Source organism: Fringilla coelebs (assembly GCF_963513975.1).
Source record: "Fringilla coelebs genome assembly, chromosome: 3".
Lineage (NCBI taxonomy): Eukaryota > Metazoa > Chordata > Aves > Passeriformes > Fringillidae > Fringilla > Fringilla coelebs.
The window spans coordinates 29,340,500-29,362,510 of NC_140030.1; the positions used below are offsets into that span (position 1 = coordinate 29,340,500).

A 22,011-nucleotide genomic window follows, 5' to 3' on the forward strand; every position below is an offset into this window, starting at 1 on the left:
AGCAAGATGTAAACTCTTTTTTTATGATTATCAAAACTCAGGCAACTACTTGGATCACTAGTTTCTAGTCTGGGGAAAAGTGTTTGCTTAGGTGTGGTTAGCTCCTTTGTCTCACAGAATCTCCATATAAAAAGTTAAAATCTTTCATTTGAAACATATTTCTTCAAAATACACTAATAAAGTAGACAGTGTATGGTATGATGTGAAGTCCTTTATTAAGTGAGTGTATCTGATAACAAAGTCAAAACTGATTTTTTATATATCAGGAAGTTAAAGTAAACAAATCAATGCAATTAGTAAAAGATGTATATTATTAATTATATAAAAAAATAGTAAGTAACCATATCATGAGACCAAGACAAAGACTGCAAAATAAAGGAAACAGTTTCTAGAATATAAAATGTGGCCTGATTGTCATTGTCATATAAGTAATTATGTCATGAGTGGAATTTTTGTTTTAAAAAGATGGTCCTGTCTTAAAACAACATTTCAATTTTGATATCTGAGATAGTAATATTGTTTTTTTTCAGTACTGAGCATAGTTGTGCAATATTGTGTAATACATTATGTGAGTAAAACTCGCTTTTTTTCCCTTCCTTATAATATGCTATTAAAATAAATTTCTGTATATCATTTGGCCATCGTTTTTGTTGCATAGAACTAGAATGTTCACCTTAAACTCTGAAAAGTACTGAAAAGATACTCCCATATTCCACTAGCTGCAGGACTCCTTGGAGAAGGGCACACTTACAGATAAGTGTTGGAGCTGAGGGTGTTCTTGGTCCATATGCCATGTTAGCCATAAATCCTTAGGCTCAAATTACATCCTATTTAAACTTTTTCCCTCCTATTTCCCTGATTCCTCTGCTTTTTTTCCTGCCTCAACTGCAGGATGACACAAAATCTGCAATGGTGAATCTATGCTTCTTGGGAATTCCTTTGCTTCTATCATGGGACTTCTGCCAGGTTGATTAAATCATCTGTAATTCAGTAGAAGAGTATAAAAATTGCCAATAATGGGCATGAACCTACATCTATATTTGCTAGATATTTTCAATTCAATAATTTCCCTTGATATAAATAGAACATGTGTTAATAGTACCTGTCACTCCTTTATAGCTTTCTGCATAACAAGATCCACAGGAATAATAGGTGCCCTTTTGCATATTCATATGATAACCCTAAATGTTAGACACATAGTCAAAGAAAATCACACTGAAAAGGAATGAAGCTTCTAAGTGTGAGATAGATTCTGGTTAGATCAGAAGAGTTGCATTAGAAGATGGACAGATCATAGATGGAGTACTTAATAAAAAATGTTGCATTGACATGTATTAAATGCAATATATCCATTTTTATTCCGTATTTCCATTCTTTATTTACTTACACCTAAAACCAAATCATTACTTTATGTCAACAAGTCAAAATTACCAACATCTCTGAGGGAATTAGTAATCATGCTTTTGCTGTTCTGCTGGCATAAGCCTCATGCAACAAATTGCAGTTATACTTTTCTTCTGGTCCTTCTCATTACTCAGTCTCTTTCATGGACTTAGTGTAACATTCTGTGCAGCTTCCATTAGCCATAATTTCAACAGACTACAAATATATTTATTAATGAGGCTTTTTTTCTTTTTTTAACCACACTGATTAGAAGGGAGAAAAGGAACTTATTTAATAAATTTTGATCTGCAGCATATAAAAACATAATGCTGTTAAGCAATAACTTGAAGTGTATCACTGAAAAACATGAACAATAAAATGTAAAAAGTGTCCATATTAGACTGACTTGGCTCCTGCCATGATGTCTTATTTTGGAATCCAATTAGATTGCTTTGTTCATTTCAGACTTCTTTTGGAAATTCTACAAAATTTTCAGTAGTATTGAAAAATTTTTGCAAAATGTGTATTGAATTGTGGTTCAGTTACTCTTTAACTGGAAATTTCTATTTGTGCAAGTGACCTGAAGAACTGAATGAACCAGTGTAAATCTGCTGGCCTGCCCATAATTTTTAGTACTTTAAATATAATTATAATTTTAACAGATTCTTTGTTTTAAACTAAAGTGGTGTCTGTGATTTTATAATTAGAACTTTAACTCTCGTGCATTGGACACAGTCTGCAAGGATTTAGTGCTAACTGGATGTATTGTGCATCCAGTGCTTTTCAGCATAGGGTGAATTCAATTTATTAAATCTTATTTTCAGGATGAATAATACCATCCTTTTGTTTTTAAATATGTCAATTTCTCTTAAGCTATCAATCCTTAGTATTTAATCAGAAAAGATAAATGCATTTCATTTGGTCTTAACTGTGTGCCACAATAAGAGAAGAGACAAGAAAGGTAATAAAATGAATTGTTTAAGTTATCCAGAAGATAATGCTTTTGAGTTTAAAATATGTAACTCTGTTTTTCAAAGTGGATGTTGATTTAGGCTGTGGCTCTCTGAAAAACCCAATTTGCAAGGGAAAGCTAATAAACTGCTTTAGTGGCTTGAAGAATTGGTGATTTTCTCTCAATTGTTTCCCTCAGTCACTGTTTGTTTTGTTTATTACAGGATTCTGTTGCGAAGACAATAGTGTGTAAGGGTTACATCTGGTGTGTTCAAAAACTAGTGGCACAAAATGCTGAGATGGCCTGGGGTGAACTGCACTCTGAGAGCAGGCTTTGGGATAACAAATTGCCTTTGCATGAGGGCCCTGGCATATAGAATGACTTACAGAGGTGTGTTGTCAAGGCAGAAGAGGTGAAACAAGGGTGGTCACAGGGACTGGAAATTTTTATTCCCCCTCCTGCTTTCTTCGACCTTCATTTTTCCTTTTTTTTAAGTCATTTAGTGACCTGAGGTGAAATGGACAGGAATTGACAGCACACATGCTGCTGCTGGCAGCAGAGTCACTGCAGTTGCTCCTTGGACATGAAAGGAGGGGAAAAAAGATGAAAGAAACCCAGTTGTTCTCTAAATATAACACATGTAAAGATAATATGTTTGCTTCAGTTGAAACCAACCCCTTCTTCCTGCAGAAAATATTTCCCCCTCCCCACTGCAGTTCAGGGAACAGGAGAGATGATTTTTTGTCTCTCCCTCTCCTTCTCCTTGCTTGCACAAAGAAAACGTGGGTTGATACCATTTTTATTGTTCTGCTGGGGTGGGTTTCAGACCTCGCATTAACATATTGAATGTCTAATTGCATTCGGGGGCTGTGTTAATCATCGTGTTTTGTTTAGGGGTGGTTGGTGAAAGGTGCCACCAAACGATTGCTTTGGCTTGGGGTTAGCTTGGTGCTGCCACCCCGAGAAAAAGACTCGAGAAGGGGGAGGGAGCCGGGGAAAGGCGAGTTGGCTGAGTGATGTCTGGAGGGCGAACTCGTGTGTCTCTTTGGTGATGTGTGCTGCTGTACTGAAATCCACCCCTCTGCTGGAGCTAAGGCAAGAGTTGGAGGCATCTGATGCTGCCGTTTCCAGGGTGAAATTTCTAAGGCTGCTAGCTAAAAACAACAACCAAAAAAAAAAAAAAATCCCAAATCCTTAGCAAAAATAGCAGTCAGAACAGAAGATCCGGCATCTCCCGGTCCAACTGGCATAACCCAGGCAGACGTTTGAGAACCACATGCTTTTAACCTAGCCACACACACGAAAGGAGGGGGGGGGGCGGGGAGTGGAGAAAGAAAGGGACCAAAAAAGACACCGCAACTACAGAACATCACATTTCTCACAAAAGGCCAGAAACAGAGCCGGTAGGAAAAGGAGAAAGAAAAAAAAAAAAAAAAAGAGAGAGAGAGAGAGAAACAAAGCCTCCCCCTCTTCCCCCGATGAGTTTTTCGCAGTGCTCTGGTGAGGCTCGGAGGTGGCTGGCAGCGCAGGGGGCGGCTGCTGCCGCGGCTGGCGGGGCTCCGCGCAGCAGCGCCCGGCCGCTCAGCACCGCCGCCCGGACAGCTCCGCGCCCGCGCCCGCCCTGCCCCACAACAAGTCCCCGCCGCTGTCCGGGAACTCCGCGGCGCGCTCCTCGCGGTCCCGCGGCATTGTCTCCTCACGGAACCGGCCGACAGGCGTAATTACCCCCGTTTCCCCCACCCCCTCCTCTCTCTCTCCTTTGCAGGAACGACTCTTTGGGAACCTGGTCCACCCAGGGATGTAAAACTGTGCTTACCGATGCATCCCATACGAAATGCTTATGTGATCGTCTCTCTACCTTCGCCATTTTGGCTCAGCAACCTAGAGAAATAGTAAGTAACAAAGAGGGGGGGAAAAAAATCCGGTTTTAATGCAAAAGGGAATGCGGGGGGGACTGCGGGGGGAGGGGGGAGCCGGTCCAGCTTTCCTCTCAGGTATATTGCAGACGTTGCATTGAGGAATTGTTTAATATTGCAGGTGGTCAAATGTTAGTCTCCCGGTGTCTTCAGTGTCTCAGATACATGAATTCCAGATTCTGTGATACAACTAAATCCTAGTGAAATTTGCATGATCTCGAACTCTATAAATTTTTTTAGAGAAAGCCTTGTAATTGTGGTGCAAATGTGTAGAAAACTTTTGTATTGAACGATTAAGGGAACAAACAGGTCTCTATTATTGCTCTTGGTAGGAAAACCCTAGATACTGTAGTTAAACAGATTGCAGATCTGCATTGGATATTTTCAGCACAGATTTTCTATGTAGTCTGTTGGTATGATGTAAGAAAAATAATCAAGTTTTCAAGAGAAAGAGGGGACATTAAGTGTATGAGCAGACACTCCCAATATCATTGAATGTAAAAATAGCTGAAAAGCAAATATTTGTGAAGTGATCTTGCTAAAGCAAGATTTCATTTTCCTGGTTTTGGAAACATACGAACAGACTCTTTTTAATAGCAAAGTAAATCCATTTGGGAGAAAAGTGGTTGAAATAAAATACTACTTTCTGTCTGAGATCTGGCCTAAAAGTACATCTGTCTTATATCCTATTTGGGTGGCAAAAGATATCTTGATAAATGTAATTGACAATACGTCCCTGAAGCTTCAAAACATTTAGATAAACCAGGCATGATATCCTTTAGAACTTTTAGATCTAAATTTTTTTCCATATTTATTAGTAAAACCCATGTCTATTTCAGAATATGAGAATATATATATAGAGAAGAAAAAACTGACCTGATATCTGAGGATAATAGTTTCCCTTAGAGCAGGGGAAGCTAGTTTGTTTTCAAGGTCATTAATTTATTTTCATTTTTTATTAACACACAAAGTAAAAATGAAATAATTCTGAATTTGTAGCTTTTTTTAGTGAAGGAGTATGATACTGTTGCCATAGATATCCTGCCATTCCTTCTAGGCCCAAGGAAATTAAGCATGTGAGAACAGTGGATTGAAGTCAAAGTTATTAAAAGTCAGAAGTTTGGTCATTCTGCAACAAGCATGAATCAAATTATGGGACAAATTACTGGACAGTATTCAATATATTAGAGTGAAACCAAGCTGTATGTTAAATGCACAATTATAAATATTGCTACTTCTGAAGAGAAATATATCTTTTAATTGATGTTAATTGGAGAGTCATTTAAACTTGTGCTAATATCATAGTCTCCTGTTACACTGCAATATTACTAGTTTATTTTTCAAAGTATCTGGCAGGTACTACAAGGCATTTTAAAACTCAGAGGCCTCTGAGGAATGTATTAAGCAGATCTCAGAGTTACGTAGGGATCAGTTTTGGAATTAAGTTGATTTCTTCTTCATAACTAATATTACTGAAACAATCTGCAATGCTTTGTCTGCTTTTAATTTTGCTCTTTTTGTTTGTTTTTTTTTAATTTGACTTGTTAGTTTAAGTGCTGAGGATGTTTTTTCTTCATGGTTGCCTGTTGTAACTTACAGATCATGGAATCATCTGGTACACCCTCAGTGACCTTAATAGTAGGCAGTGGTCTTTCCTGCTTGGCCTTGATCACTCTAGCAGTTGTCTATGCAGCATTATGGAGGTATGTAATGGTTGGGAAAACTAAATGTAAATACATTGTTATATTTATTTGAATGGCAGTTTAAAAAGAGTATTAGAGCCCACATTTATTGTTTGGAAAGTGAGGAAGAAAAAAGAGGAAAATGTAGTGCATGCTTTGATGCATTTGTTGATGAGATTGATCAGTTTTACTGCTTTGGCCTGCTAATGATGGTTGAGCCCACTCTTCTCTTTCTCCACTTCAATGGGAATGGTAGTCCTCATTTGGTGGGGTATTCATAGTGCTAAATGCAGGATTCCTACATATGATATATTTCATGTGGGGTTCCTGGCCTATACCTTTAGCCGCTTTTCTCCCATTTACATTTTTTAACAAAACTTACAAATAAAGTAATATTGATGTGGCACATCTAGGGAGATTCAGTCAGCTGATTTTGAGTTTGTTCACATCAGTTATAAGTTTGAATAATGACTATAAAATTAAATACTCCTAAATAGTGTCATGGTACATCCCAGTGATAGATTTTCTTTCCGTCCTGAGTATGCAGTATTAAAATACTATATTGACTTAAAGGTGCAATAAATACTTATGAGTAAATTAATCTGAGAAGTAATGAGAAATAGCCTAATGTCTTAGTGCAGAAAAATAAGATGAAAAGTCATGCAAAGTAATAAATGTTTTTAAAAAGTGAACATGGATTCTAGTTTCACTTTTTTCAATAATTAAAGTAAAATAGATTCTTATGAAAGTAATAAGAAACAAGGGGATGAAACAATAAATTCTAGAGTAATATAAAATCAACCAATAGAATTTTGCTTTTAGAAGCAGCTTGATAATTTTACACCTACTTCTCTATCACTCTTATGTACCACAGAGACTCAGGACTAGAAATATATATATATAATTATTAAGAATATCCAGTTATATAAGTTATGATAAAAGACTATAAAAATTATCAGTTCTTGTCTGTCAAAACTAAGAATGAGAGTATTTCAGGATACAATTCCCATCTAAAAATTATGGTGTTATTTTTGCACTCCTTAATATATTTAGCACTTGGATAGAAATACTGTCATGCTCAGTGTAACTGGTCTACTCCATTATTTAAATTAGATACAAGGAAGAAATTCTTCACTGTGAGGGTAGTGAGGCAGTGGAACAGGTTGTCCATAGAAGTTGTGGATGCCCCATCCCTGGAAGTGTTAAAAGCCAGCTTGGATGGGGTTTTGAGCAACCTGGTCCAGTGGTATGTGTCCCTGCCCATATTGCAGGGGGTTGTAACTGGGTGATTTTAAGTTCTCTTCCAACCCAAGTAATTCTCTGATTCTGTGAACTTCTAAGTGGAGATAAAAATGTTATGTGTTATGGCTTAAGTCAATGCTTTGCTCTGTATTTACTCAACCACTAAGGTCCTTTGTAATCCATGGGCACTCAGTGTTGGGAATTGGCCCAGGTGAATTAATAGTTAACAAGTTAGAAAGTAGCAGTGTGCTCTCTCTGCAAACAAAGGCACTGGACTTCTTGTATTTGTTTACAAATACATAGAACTAGCCTTAATAATGTTGCTATATTTTAAGGAAGAATGCGGATTGTGGTATTAGGGTTGTTCTGTCTAACTAGAAAAGTGTAATCCCGTATCTCTTGATATGCAAGCAAGAAGGACTGTAGTTAATTTCATGTCCAAAGCTCAGCCTTTCTTGTGGGTTCAACAGCCTTTTTTATTACTTCCTCAGAGTCAACTATGGGTGTACATCCCAGGAGGAGACAGCAATATTAACTGAACTCCAGTGAGAAGCATATAGTAGTGGTCATAGAATATATACAGATATGGCATGGTCTTCAGAGAAACTGACCACCCTTAACTTTCATTATTTTAGTGCTCAGCATTTACTGTTAACAGCTCTAAAATCAGGTCAGAAAGGTACTTGAGTTGTAACCATAATCATTCTCTTTTTGTCCTGTAACATATAGAAAGGCTGTATACAGAAAAATGAGAACACTTGCATCTTGAAATCAAATATGTGATAAGACTTTTTGACTTTTTCATCTTAAACATATTTGTAAAATGAATATGATAAGTTTGCATGGGTGACTATGATGTTCACTGCTATAATTTAATCTCTCTGTACACATTTGGATATATTTTGGCATTCAGTGTTATGAGTATATTACAGTACTATTGGTACATCAAGATTAATATTATCCCTGTCCCAATAACATGTTTCAAAATTCACTGCCATAGTATCATCCACCAACCTGCATCTTATTTATGCATTGTGGATCAAACTTCTGTTTATATAAATCACCATATTTTTGCTGAAGTTAGTAATTATGAGTGGTCTGTGCCAGCTGTGGATATTCCCAGGGACAATCAGAGAGCATAAGAAGTTCCTGACATGAATGCATGTAAGCCCATTATTGTCAGTATGGTGTTAGAACCATGTTGCCAGCAGTTTTCAACAGAATCATTGGCAGATTATTTTTAAAATGCATCAAGATGCTAAGAGGAAATTCTGCAATATCTATCAAAATATCACAGTTTTCATGTTTGTATTGTTATAGCTCTCTAATACTCTTCCTGAGCAGATGAAAGGGAACACCTCTCTTTCAGAGTATCTCCAATATCTCCAATATTTAATGCAAGAAATAAATCAAAGCTTTGTGTGACTTAGTAGTTGTTTTCCTTTTATAAAATTTGTACTCTGTCTTTTTTTTTTTTTTTCTTTTTTACCAGGTACATCAGATCTGAGAGGTCCATAATTCTTATCAATTTCTGCCTGTCAATTATCTCATCAAATATCCTTATCCTGGTTGGACAAACTCAGACACATAACAAGGTATGAGATGGATTGTATTAAATTTTCCCTTAAAGATTAATATCATTGTTTTATTTGTTTTTAGGTTAAAATAATTACATCCACTTAGTCCTATACTCATAGGACTTGGCGGTTTTGGTAAAATATTAAGAGAAAAGGGAAAATATTTACCATCTTGCATAGTCTTTATTTCCCTTCCAAAAATCCCTTTTGGTATTGTTCCCTCTAGATAAGCTGTGTTCTCTGTGGTAGACTTGTGTGTTTTATAACTAAATTTCAAAGCAAAAAAGTTCAAAGGCTCAACATCAAAAGCACAAATTCTGGTTCATTATAATAGTTGTAATAGGATTGTGCTACAGTGTTTTTGTCTTTTTATTAACACACTGGTACTCGAAAGGCAAGTAGAAATTGCTTAGAAGTTGGAGTACGATTCTTGAAAATGTGCAGAAACAGACATCATAACAAGCCATAGAACAGTTAGATGTCTGACTGATATAGCTGTAAGAAAGTAATAACCCTACATGGCTTACTTAGTGATCTATTGCTGCTTATTAATAATCTGTTCTCTGAACATCATTGCCATTTGTGCCTCTCCTGTAGAGCAGCAGGCTTGCCAGTGTTTTGAGGAATCACCCAGTGCCTGGTGATGCTAGGCAGCTTTCACAAGTGTCAATAAGTGGTTGCTTGAAATCAACCATAACAACAGGATTGCTTGGAATAGAAAATAGGATGTAGCTGGTTAACTGGGAAATATGTGATAGAATGCTGTGAAGTTTTGGAGTAAGCAAGTGCTTGTAAAGTAGGTTTTTTTCCTACCATGTTAAACTACTTCATGCACTGCTCATCTTAATTTTTCTGATATCAAATGAAATAATGTTCATCATCTGCTATAGGAACTGATGTTTCTACAACACACCTGTAATTAATCCTTACTTCTTTTCAAATAAGTTCTTAGAAGTTTAGTTGCCAGAATTCTCATAAATTCAATGCAAGTCACATAGCTGTACTTTGTAAAACATATCCAAACCATGCACAGTAATTTCCAGCACACATGATAACAAAATTATTGAAGTCAAGATATTAATATGCTTTTAAAGTTTTGAAAGTGTGTAGAGGTACAAATAAACAAAATATGGATTTCAAGAAGACATGTAACTCTCACAGATTTTATTCGGGGGAAAAAAGCAATGTGCTAACAGCTTCAGTATACCAGAGTACAGAATTAATCCTCCCTGGAATTTCCTACATAGTCATATTTACTATTTTATTATGCATTTCAAGAATAGATATGGTTCAGTAGATGCAAGTTCCTGTGTACATTGCCACTGTGGAATCAGAGTTTGAGGGCATCAGAACAACTGTGTTGGAGAGCACATTTCCTAGGTACGCTGGCAGCCTTCCTCTGATATTTGACTCAGGGAGGTCTGAACTAAAACACACCTTTAATCCAGTTCCTTTCTATTAATCTTAATCTCTTTGAGCTCCTTCACTTCTTCTTCCCAAACTTCTCAAAATTCAGAGATATTACATTGAGATATTTTAGAGACCAACAGATCCAAAAATGCAGATATCAAAAGAAATAATTGACAGAAAAAAACACATCATGAGGTTTACATTTTTAATATGCAGTCTGAAAAATTACTGTCAAATGACACTTCTTCTACATTTGTCTTCTTTTTGAGCCCCCATCTTGCTTTTGATATATCTACCAATCAGGAATTTCTAGCCAGGGAGCACTTCTAATGGATCAAAGGCAAAATACATCTGTTATATCTAGCAAGACATCCCTTACTACAAACCAAAACTATTTTTATCACAGTGTTGACTGATACCTGAATATATTGTAGCTTCAAGAGGCTGGCCTGTGAATGCACCATCAACAAAAATGGCCAGCTAACACCACTGTTTAGTGAAGATTTATTCAAATAAAACCAATCATATCTGGGTATGACTTTACTGTGTTTGTAAGGATGTGTATAGGCATCAGATGTATTTAAATTCAAGTTCTGATTTTTTTAATTTTCAAGATCCTATATGATCCCAAGAAGTGTTTGATTTTAGTCCATACATCTAGATTGCAGTACTGGCAACTGTAGGAAAAATTAAATTTTCATTTTGCTGAGCTGGAAAATTAAATCCGTACATGAAAACTTTAGAAAGAGACTCAGGTCCTGACCTGTGATTTAAGATTAAAAATATCTTAGATTTGTTTCCAAGATTTTATTATTTACTGGAAGTGAAACCATGTGAGTTTTTAGTGTTTGAAAATTTTGGGAGAAATCTTGGGAATATTTTATTAAGACAATATAATATCCAAGTCAGCAAAAACTGTTTGATGAATAAATGCTGAAGTAGTATTTTATGGCAACAAGAGGAGCTCTTCTTTTTTTTCTTAGTGTATTGGAGAACATTTGAGAAACATAATATGCCAAGTTTGAGTTTTTTTACTGTGTTCCATTCATTTTCTTCTGTTTACACTATTCTTATATTATTGGGGCAGCTAGTTAACATCCACATGATGAAGTTAATATTCACAGTGCTGAAGCATATCCCTTTTTTCTGTGCTTTAGTTTTGCTCTGAATTTAAATTTTCTGTAGTTCTTTATTTGTGTATATTTCCTTTTTGAGTAGGTCCTCGTAAATGTCATCAAAGCTGAATTCCAGTTTAAAGTTGAACAGTATGTAAATTAAGCATACCAAAGATGTATTATAGCAAACAGCATATTGTTGATTTGTTTGCAGTGTGTGGTTTCCTTTATTTGTATTAAACACTTCACAAACTACTTTTATTTACTTCAGTGCTATTCAATCTCCAAGGAATTTCTGTGGCTTGTTTTAATTACACCCATTGACATCTATGACATAGAAAAAAACACTGAGAGTCTTGGTTTAGATAAGCATAGGTTTTTTGTTATTTTCTTTCTGGTTTTAAAAAATCATAGATATCCTAGAATGTTAGGTTTATCTCTGCTTTTTGAAAGCTGCCTATATCATCAATGTTTTTGCAAAAGCTTCTTTTAATGAAAGCTAAGTGAATTTGAAAATTGCTTTCTTTGGTTCAACTACATTCTGTCCTTTTTTTTCAGTAAAATAGATCACCTCCCATGGTCAGAAATTGACAAAATATTTACTGGGGACAAGTACAAGGGATTTATATTCTTTGAAACACCAAAAGATTTTCCCTTTCACATATTACCTGTTTAAAAGTGATTTTTTTTGGTCCATTTTAAGTAACCTGAGGATACCAACAGTAGAACAGAGGTTGAGGTCATGGGTGATTTCAGCTTGTTTTAGAGCAGTTCATGAGGGAAGTCAGAGAGGCGAGTAGGGTTTCCCTTGTAAGGTTTGGCTTGGGATAGCAAAACGCCTTTTGTCAACAGAAAAGCTTTGCCCCTTTGTTCCTTCTTTGTAAAACATGTTTTGCATTTTGTTGAAGGACACAGTTGAGAAACGTTCTGATTTTTTCATTATGTTTCCCTAAACCTTGAAAACAGAACTTTGTTCAAAGCTTTCTTAATGTTTCTGACTGTTTAAAATGTTTCTGTTCTATCAGATCCTGTTTTGAAATACAGGTCACTGAAGGCTGAAATTGCAAAAATATTATGAAATTAATTATGTATCTTGTTTAAATATAGTTGGTGTTATACTGTGCATGAGAAGCATATTTATTTACTTTAGGATATTGTTCTGTATAATTTTCTTTCCACTGTTAAAAGTTAGTCACATAATCATGTTTAAACTTGACAATATGCAATTGCTACACTTTAACAACTTAATTTAGTTTTAACTCTGAAATTAAGTCTCATGAATTAAGGAATGATAAAACTTCTCATTTATAACTTAATTTCTCAAATACCTGTTATTTCACAAAACCTGAGAGATGTCCCTAACATCTACAAAAGCATTACTTTATAGGTTACCCTTATTTCGAAGTAAAAAAAATTTACTTTGAAGAGACTGACAGGTATTTTTAGGAAATATCTATCAGTGATTTGTAGCTCTCACTGTATCATAACTCTTGCTATCTTATGTTTCCTAATGTTCTTCTTGCCATCTAGAAAAATGGCTGTATTTCTTCTATATGTGGGCCTTTAACATTTAAGGTATAAACTTTTACTAGGCTTCTGATCTCATTTAATGAATAGATTCTCTACCCCCATAAGTTATGGATTAGTATTATGTGGATTTTTTTCATAAGTTCTCTTTCCTTTTGGATACGTTCAGAAAATATCTTGGTTTCTTCACAGTTTTGCCTAAACAAAAACACATTTGCTTTTTGATATAAACAATTCCTGCATATTTATTTTTCCTGTGAAGTAAACAAAGCTAAATACATTTTGAAAAGAAAATAGAATTCCTTATACTTATGAGAAAAAGTTAATTATTTTCTATATAATCTGATACTGGCTATAATTAAGGGTTCATTGCTGATGTTTGGGTCACTTGTGAAAAAGTGTCATATTTTTAAATATTTTTAAAACATGCTTTTAAAATGCTGTAAGACTCAGTGCATTTTTTTATCCATAGTCAGATTTCTGTGTGCCTAGTGTGGAAAGAACAGGGAAGATGTTAATGTGAGATTTAGTAACCCTGATATTCTGTGTCATTCATGTTTAATTGCAATATCCAGTTTATTATGCTTACTATTGTATTTTGATGTTAATCTCTTTGACCATACCTTAAAGGATATGACAAAGGCCTGTCCTGATCACCATAACATAAACTGTCAGTAGCCTGACATTGTAAACAAGCAAAACCCCATGAAAATGTGTAGATAATAAGATTAGAATGTTCACTAAATAGACTAACTGGACAAAAATAACCCACTTTTAGTATTTTTTTAATGAGGTGTTATGTTGAAAGAAACAAGTAGAAGTGGAAAGAAGCTGAGAAGCCAAGCATCCCATTCCCATAGCGCTCTAAAGTAGCTGACTGCAAAACTAGAGCTCCCTCAGGTTTTGAGAGACGGTGGGTGGTGGGATCCCCTGAGAAACCTGCAAATGTTCAGGTGATACTAATGCTGCCTTTAACCACGTGGCTCTTGCCCCATATCTGCCACTGACTTACAGATGCAGGCATTGTGGCAATATATCTCCTAGGAAACAGCGGGGGAGACCTCAGAGCAGATGGAATGAACAGAGAAATGATGCTAACGCAGCATTAAGGTTGTTTTAGAAAATCAATGAGGAAGTAGGGAATTCAGTATGTCAAGCAGTAGCACTCCATATTTCAAGTCTTTCTGTAGAACTTCAAGGGAATACCCTCCATTTAAGAAGCTGAAGCCTGGGAAAATATATCCTTCCATTTTTATCGGTATCTGAGTTCCAAATTAACACCTACTCTGCTGATTGTCATCTTTTTCTGTGCGTGTAACAGCTTTTTAAACAGCTGACCCAGAGGGCCTTTGGTATGGGTCATCCAACCCAGAAACACACCAGTAAATAGGTCAGGAGTCAGAGTGCACTGCACCACACACATCTGTCTGCTGTGTTTTTCAAAACTCAGAAACAACCAAAGGGAGAAAAGCCAATTTAGCTGAATAACTATTACAGGAATAGGTCTGTTGAAGCAACGCTGTTTTACCATGCCAAATTCTGACAAAACCTGTTAACATCAGCTGAATTAACTACCTGCTTTTAGATTCTCAAGAGAACCTCTAGGAGCAGATCTTTCTTAACCAAGATCACTGCACATTGTCATTCATGTTACTGTTACCTGCCTCAGAGGAGAAGGTAACATTCTTCTCAAAAGTGCCTGTCAGACTGTTTCTCAAAATACATCAACTTCATCATTCACTTTGCTATATCTAAACAAAACAGACATTTTGATTGTAAGCAGGTTACAGGGAAGAAATTGGTTAGATTTTAGGAGCATGTGTTCTCTTGTATACTATCCCCAGAACCTTTTAAAAAGCTCTTAAACTATTTTAGAATTCCAGAATTGTTGCAGTTGGAAAATGTATCCAACTTCTTTCTCAAGGCAGGGTCAGCTGTTAGGGCAAAACGGGTTGCTCAGGACTTTATATAACAGTAAAGTCTTGAAAACCTCCAGGCATGGTAACATCACGTCTTCCTTGGGAAGCTTGATCCACAGCTTGACTGTCCTCACAGTCAAAATGTGTTTCCATATCTCTGGCATGCACCTCCTCTTGTTTCTTTATGCCCATTGTCATCCCACTACACATCACTGTGAAGAACCTGGCTTCTTCTTGTCAATGACCTTTCTATAGGCACTGACAGGTTGCTCTGAGATGCAGCTAGCTCAGACTTTCCTGAGGTAACTCTCTGCTTCTACTCTTCCCAGAATTGTGTGGTTTTTCCTCCTTGAGCTTCACAACCTGTTTAGAGTAGTTTTTTTCTGTTCTAGAATTCACCCCCACAGCTCTAAGGAAAACAGCTCATTCTCTAACAAACACCTTTCTGAATTATTTCAGACAATCTGTTGATGACTCAAGCAGCTATTTTTGGGCTTCACACCTTTTTCACACTTCTCTTTTGCCTATTTTTTGAATTTCAATAGAAATAGAAAGGTAGTCAATGAGAAATTGAACAATCTACAAACAGTGAAATGCTCATGTCTTTCACTTACATGATCTTACTTTTAAGAAAGAGGAAACAATAGACAATTCTAAGCAATACTAAAAATTATTTTAATAATGGAGTTACCATGGCAATTAACATCACAAGACTAAAGGGTTTAATTAAGTATGATAACAACAGCAACATCAAAACCAAGTTACTTTGTTATTTTCATTGTAACACAAAAGTTGAACTTCTGATGGATTTTTGTATGTGAAGTATCCTTTCTAAGAATCTAGGCATAGAAAGCCTTTGTCACATAAACCTAAACAGATACAGAAACACACTAAGATTTTTTTTTTAATAGATACCTGGTAAAACAATACATCAAAAATCACAGCTCTGAGATAAATGCAACATAAACCTTCTACCCTACAAAAGTAATTATTACATCATCACTCTTTCTCTATAACAGAATGAAACAATAGAAAACTAAGTCATTTTTAAAGGACTATAATTTAACAATAATAGTGTAAATTTGCAAAAGATTGTCCACCTCTTGTGCAGATTTTTATTTCTACATCGCTACAGCTCCCTGTTGGGTCTGCATATTTATAGGAACATATGGTATTCTTTAACCTTGACATGCACCATGAAGTTCATTTGTACAGTTTTGCATTTTTTTCCTTTTATTTTCCTAGGTCATAATTTTTAGGCCCTATATCTTGCAATCACATCAACGAGAGCATTTTATCAGAAAAAAAAAACGATTGGATTGATCTGATTCTCTGACTGGTCTGATCAGAGTTGTATTCTCACTTCCACTTTCTATCTTTTCTTTAAGGTGATGTCAAGTGAAATTTCATGGGAAGTGGGACAAGCAGCATGCAAATCTCTGTTCTAGACTGAGGCTAACAATAAGATAGAGAAGGATGATCACACAAATTCTGTGTGATCAATCCCTTTCCTGCTTTTTCTTTCTGAGAAAGAAATGATGGTCACTGTGTGCCCAAGTCAATGAAGTCAGCATTAAGCAAGTGTGATCTGAGCATATTTATGACATGAGAAATACCAGTGCTGATCTCTGAGTTACAGTAGGTTTTTGTCACGAGAGGGATGCTCAGCTTGCCAAATAAAGGGACTACTAAGTATGACCAGGAAGCCAGAATTATGTACCTAGAGATCCTCTTGATGCTAATGTAAAAGGCATGTAATGCTTCTAATTTTAGACTGCTGCTGAAACATGACCTTTTTATACTTGTTTTCATGGACGTACATGCTTATTTTGTTGAATCTCAGTGAGTCATACCATAGACATTAAGCCTGGTACTGACAAATTTGACAGTAAATGTGCTCTGGTATTTTTCTCTTCTAATGGTTTTGTCAAAATTCATATCAAACTGACATTTTGGATGAATAAGTAGGTATTTTGTGGAATTTAATAGAAAGTTATGCTCAGAATAATTGTTGAAAGGAACCTGTAAAGGTAAATCTAGAAAACATGCATTTGGCTATAATCATGGACATTTTTAATGAATGTAATTGTGAGATTTCCAGAACCCTGCAGGGAAGTGTACATGTTTGTAATAAAAAGGCCTCAAGCTGTTAAAACTGATAGAATTCCTGTAATGTCAAGAAAGTTCAGTATGCACTAGACTTCTGGGTTTAAAAACAGGATGGAAAACATGTTAGTATCTATCTCTCCTGAAGAAAATGGAAATATATCTGGCACAAGGAGTCCAGCAGTTGGAAGGAAGTATGAATAAGTTTGGCACAAAATGTTGTTCCATTAGTAAGTGATTACATATCTGTCTCTAATTAGTGGTGTGGCATATAATTTTTGCTCTGTGCTCTCCATTTCAAGAAAAATTGCTTTTGCAACCTATCACATATTTGCTAAATAATTTCTTTAAGCTAGAAATCTAAATGGATGTATTATTCTTTAAATACCACTTAAAGTTAGGTGAAAGATTAGAAAGAGAATAGCTTCCTTAACAAGCTTAGCTGAGCCATACAGGACAACAAAACCTCATGTCAGAATGTACAGCTGTTGAAACTTGGGGTTTAAAAAGATGGGATTAATTGTAAAGCTGTTGTTATTTGCATTTAGATATAACACTTCTTATATTTAAGAGGGCTTTTAAGTCTCTGTCTTTTAGTGTATATCCTCTTATGTCAAATCAATCAGAATTCATGCTTGAGTGTTAGCAATTTAATTATTGCTATAAAACCTTAATTTTGACACTGGTTATCTTTTAAAGTAAATACAGAATAGTAATAACATTTTACTGAACTGAATATCCAACAAGGAATTGCAGTTGTACTACAATGGAAGAAAAATGGTTTTGCTAGGAATAATTGTTAGACCTTGGTATCAGGACAGCATTAGTGATGGACAAGAATGGTTCTTAGACTCAGTTTGACTCTTGTAGTCATTCAGAAACTGCAGCTGCTAAAGTCAGCACAGAAAAAAATACGTAAGACTTATACCTGATCAAGTATTTTCTTCCATTCACTTCTAAAGGATTCTTCCTTTTGGAAAGAAATTCAGCAATAATACCTAACACTAGTAGAAACATATTCTAGAGAGTTTTTTAAACGTTAATGAGAAGACTCAATCATAGTCCATGAATACCTAAAGAATGAATCTGTCCTTGTTAAACATTAGGCATTAAACAATCAAACGTATCTTTTTAACTCTAGGAAATTTCCTGCTGATTGCAAATAGGAAGTGTTCAAAACTTGGAGTTGTGTCATTAATCCCAGTGCACACATTTTTCCAGTAGCAAATGCAAAGCCTGGAATGAATCAGAACTAAGCCAAATTGTGTTGCCTTGCAGTTGCCATGGCTAGGAGCATGCACACAAGTTATTGATACAGCTCATATGACACTCGTTATGCCATGATGACTTCATTTTGTGTTGGAGCCTCTGGAGATCTCAGTTCATTGAACTTTCAATATTTCAGTGGGTAGGTATGATGAGCAAAGCAGAGCCAAAGAAACAAATCCAGATTTTTTTTTTTGGCAAAGGAGCACTTAACAGAATTGCCATTCAAAGTATGTGTATGCTACACTCGGTGCAACTAGACCTTGGTATCTGTCAGTGACACTCTCCTAATAATATATAATAATAACTCAGATGGGCTTTCTAATCTCAGCTCATGGTCCTTCTGTTCTCTATATTAAAACCTGTCATCATATGTCATCTAGAAGAACTGGTGTAGGGCACTTGGATTCAGTTGTCTCCCTTAGAAACTGATGGGCAGAAATCTGCCGGTGTGCTACAAAAGCTTACACTTCTGGAAGGAATTTGTCTAAATGGCGTTGAAAGCTAGGGAATAAGGAATGGATGACTATGAATGCACAAAACAAGTAGCCCTCCAGTGCAGTCCCTAGCTTCCTTCTTCTCCAAACTTCTTGCTAGGCTCAGATGTTGAATAGTCCCCTGTGGCATTCTGGTTCTCTCACCATGGTCTGCAAGAAGTTTTTGTTTTCTGTAGCTTTTAAAATATGAGAATAAATCTATAATAAAGCATTAGCCAGACTGCTCTAAACCTGTACATACCAGCTGGTTTAGAGATGCTGCTTCATGTTCAGAGGATGGCACTAATTTTAGTTGTTGGCTCTACAGGCAGAGCTATCTGTTCTGTGCAGGTCACAGAGCATCAGTAAGGGAATTCCCTGCAGAGGACCAGAGAGAATACAAATAAACTTCCAAGAGGTAATTTGGCTATATCATGTCATCCAGAGTGTGATAGACATGAATATAGTCTGCAAGATTTTGTAGGAGACATCCCTGCTAAGAATATAGTCTAAAATGTAACATTTTATACTTGCTAATTTTAGTTGCCAAGATGGATCTGAGAGACATAAAGCATTAATTATTAATTATTGTTGCTGTTGATAAAAATAAACCTATCATTAAGGCTCTGAGAGTATTTCCAACATCAACAAATTTTCCATTTGATTTATTAATAGATATAAACATTTTTCTTTTATTTTTCCCTCTGGTGAGAACCTCAACTTATTTCATACTTGCCCCTCCCATAGGAAAAAGCTTGAGTAAATGTATCAGCCTTGCACTCTTCTCTCAGTGTCAGCACATTGAGATCTGCCAGCTCTCTTTTAGAAACAGAGTGAGGACCCATTCAGTTTTGCTAAGACTGTTTTCTCTCCATTAATGAGGATTTTGACCACAGAAATGTTCATTGATACACAGAAACAGTGGATGTTATGAAGAAGGCTGGATGCGAAACTGTGAGAGATAAAATGGTGCAAAAAAGATGCTCCTTTTCCATCCAGAGTTGAGGGTAGGGTCACCTACAGGGAAAAGCTGTACTAGAAGCAGTAATGCTGTGAAGGGGACAAACTTTGCTCTTATTGATTACAGTCACACATGAGTGGAAGCAAAGAATTAATTTTTTTTTTTTTTGCATTAGCAGAGGCTTCCAACTGGTCTGGAAGTGTCACCCACAGAGCACTCCACATGTAGAGCAGATTAGAGTGGTTAAATATTTAGGCCTCAAAAGCTGATATACCAGTGAAAACACATAGCAGAGAAGAAAGGTCACAACTTCTACTCTATAAACTTATGCTTGCAAATGACAGTATTGTGATAAAAGCCAACATTTTGTAATTCAGGGGCTTCTATACAGGCCTTTTCCACTTTCAAATAAAGAAGACAGCTTACAGCATGCCATTTTCCTGATTGTGTAGGATTTTTCAGCATATCAATTTCACTATTGAATAATTTTGTGATGACAATAAATCACAGGAACTCATAAGAAAGAGAGGCAGCATCCAACTATGGTACTCAAATCTCTAATGGCTCTGGCCAGCTGGGCATTTCTTACAAAGTAGCCCACCATGTTCATGGACTCTTGTAGGGTTTGTCTTTTGCTCCAGCCTGGAATATGACAGAAAACACCTTTTTAGGGATTTACAAGGTGAAAGTTAGGAATGACAAATTAGAAGGCCACATGTGTGGTCACAATGAGTTGAATGCATTTCTTACTTTCCCTAAGATACTCCCTGCTCTTAGATGTTCTCTGATTTTAGTGCATTCCACATGGATAGCTCTGTGCCAGATAAAAATTCATCTCCTCCTGCTGAGGCACTATTTTTTTTCTGCAGATAGTCTGTTAGTACATATTGTTTTAGATGAGAACTGTTTACATCCCATATACATTAAATTTTTAATACAAGACTCAGTGAGACATAAAGCCAGGGGTTAATCATGTGGTTAGCCATGCGGTTAATGACTTAAAATAAATGAATAGATTATATTTCCTTTAAAAGGCTACTAATGCATTCTTTAATAAGACATAATTTGTATATAATAAAATGCCTGGGCTCAGTCAATGGTAATTTTGCTACTTAGGAACAATTTGAAGTCACACACACTCAAAACAATACAGAAGCATTTGCTTTCCATGCTGTATGGTTAACATCTATGTTTCTTTGAGCTTTATGGGACATGTTGCATTTTGCTTAATATTTTTATGGTTATTTACCTTTCAAAATAACAGAATCTAAATTGGAACAGAGCTCAAAGCATTTCAGAAAAAGAATGTTTATATATGCTAATGACTTCTAATTAGGAAGAAAAATACTAGAAACTAAGATAATGTCTTACTAGCAGTACAGTTACTGTGTCTTCAGTTGAATGCAGTGCCTTCCAGGCCATAGAGAGTTTGAGTGGAGAAGAGCTGACCAACATGCTCAGTAGACAAGACAGCCACCCATTCCTCTCCTCTTGAGCACCAAGAAAAAAAATCCTTCTTGTGAATACAGAACTGTGGTACTTCTGACTCTGGGGAGAAGGGAGTCCAGTAAAATTATTTTATTTCCTAGTTAGTTTGTTTCCTAGTGAGAAAAATGTAGGTAACTGAGGAGCATGGTGGTGCTGCTACATTGACAATTGGACTTGATAATCTCAGAGGTCCAACTGTACCAATTCTATGATTTTATGATTATTGGGCAGGGGTAAGTGTATAATGTCTTTCACTGGCTGTCAGAAAGGAAAGAGAATTTTTCAGCCAGACTGTCTTGGCAGGAGCCAAGCACCACTTTACACTGCCCCTACTCTGGAGCATGGTCCTAGTTTTAAAGGTAGCATTTTCCATTCTTACCAACTTCTTGCAAGGAGTGTTCATAGGGACTGGAGATTTCTCTTTCAGACCTGCATGTGGAAAACATAATCTGTTTTCAAATTAAAGACTAAGAAAAAAAAATATTATTGCATAGACTCTGATTTCATCAGTCATGATTTCTTTTTCTTGTCTTCCCTTCAGTTCTTTTATCTTCTTTCTTCATTAATTGCTTGCCTTGCTTTTATGATTTGTGATCTTATGCTTTTATGCTTTTTTTTTCTTTAATTTTCCAAGTTAAGAGGCAGAGATCTTCCTTCACTTTGTCCCTCTACATTTCTTGTCCAATTTTTCACTCAACTGTCAATCTTCTCAATAGATAATCTCTTTAGAGTAATGGCTATCCTCTTCTGTTGTTGCCTTCAAATTATCAAATTCCCTTTCTAAGTGAGGATAAGTTGAACATTTCAAGCTTGGTTATAAAAACTGAATGCTGTAGTTCTGCCTCACAGATAGAAAAATGAGAAATAAAGTGTGGTTATGAGATGAGATAGCTCAGTAAGACTCTTTTGATGTGCCAGTGGGACATATATTGTGTGCAAGGAGTTCTCTGTTGCAGTGCTCTGTTGCAGTGCTTCTCACAAGAAATGTTTC

The 22,011-nt window shown here is 36.0% G+C and overlaps 1 protein-coding gene across 1 annotated transcript in view; it reads left to right on the forward strand.

Annotated features, from left to right (window-relative positions):
* ADGRB3 (adhesion G protein-coupled receptor B3) overlaps positions 1-22,011 on the forward strand; it is a gene marked incomplete at its 3' end in the record, with an annotated part of 439,964 nt that overhangs the window by 341,775 nt on the left and 76,178 nt on the right. Inside the window, exons 17-19 of the mRNA XM_084203695.1 lie at positions 4,101-4,227; positions 5,851-5,954; positions 8,668-8,770. Coding sequence (XP_084059821.1) covers positions 4,101-4,227; positions 5,851-5,954; positions 8,668-8,770 — 334 coding nt within the window. The remainder of the gene's footprint in view (positions 1-4,100; positions 4,228-5,850; positions 5,955-8,667; positions 8,771-22,011) is intronic.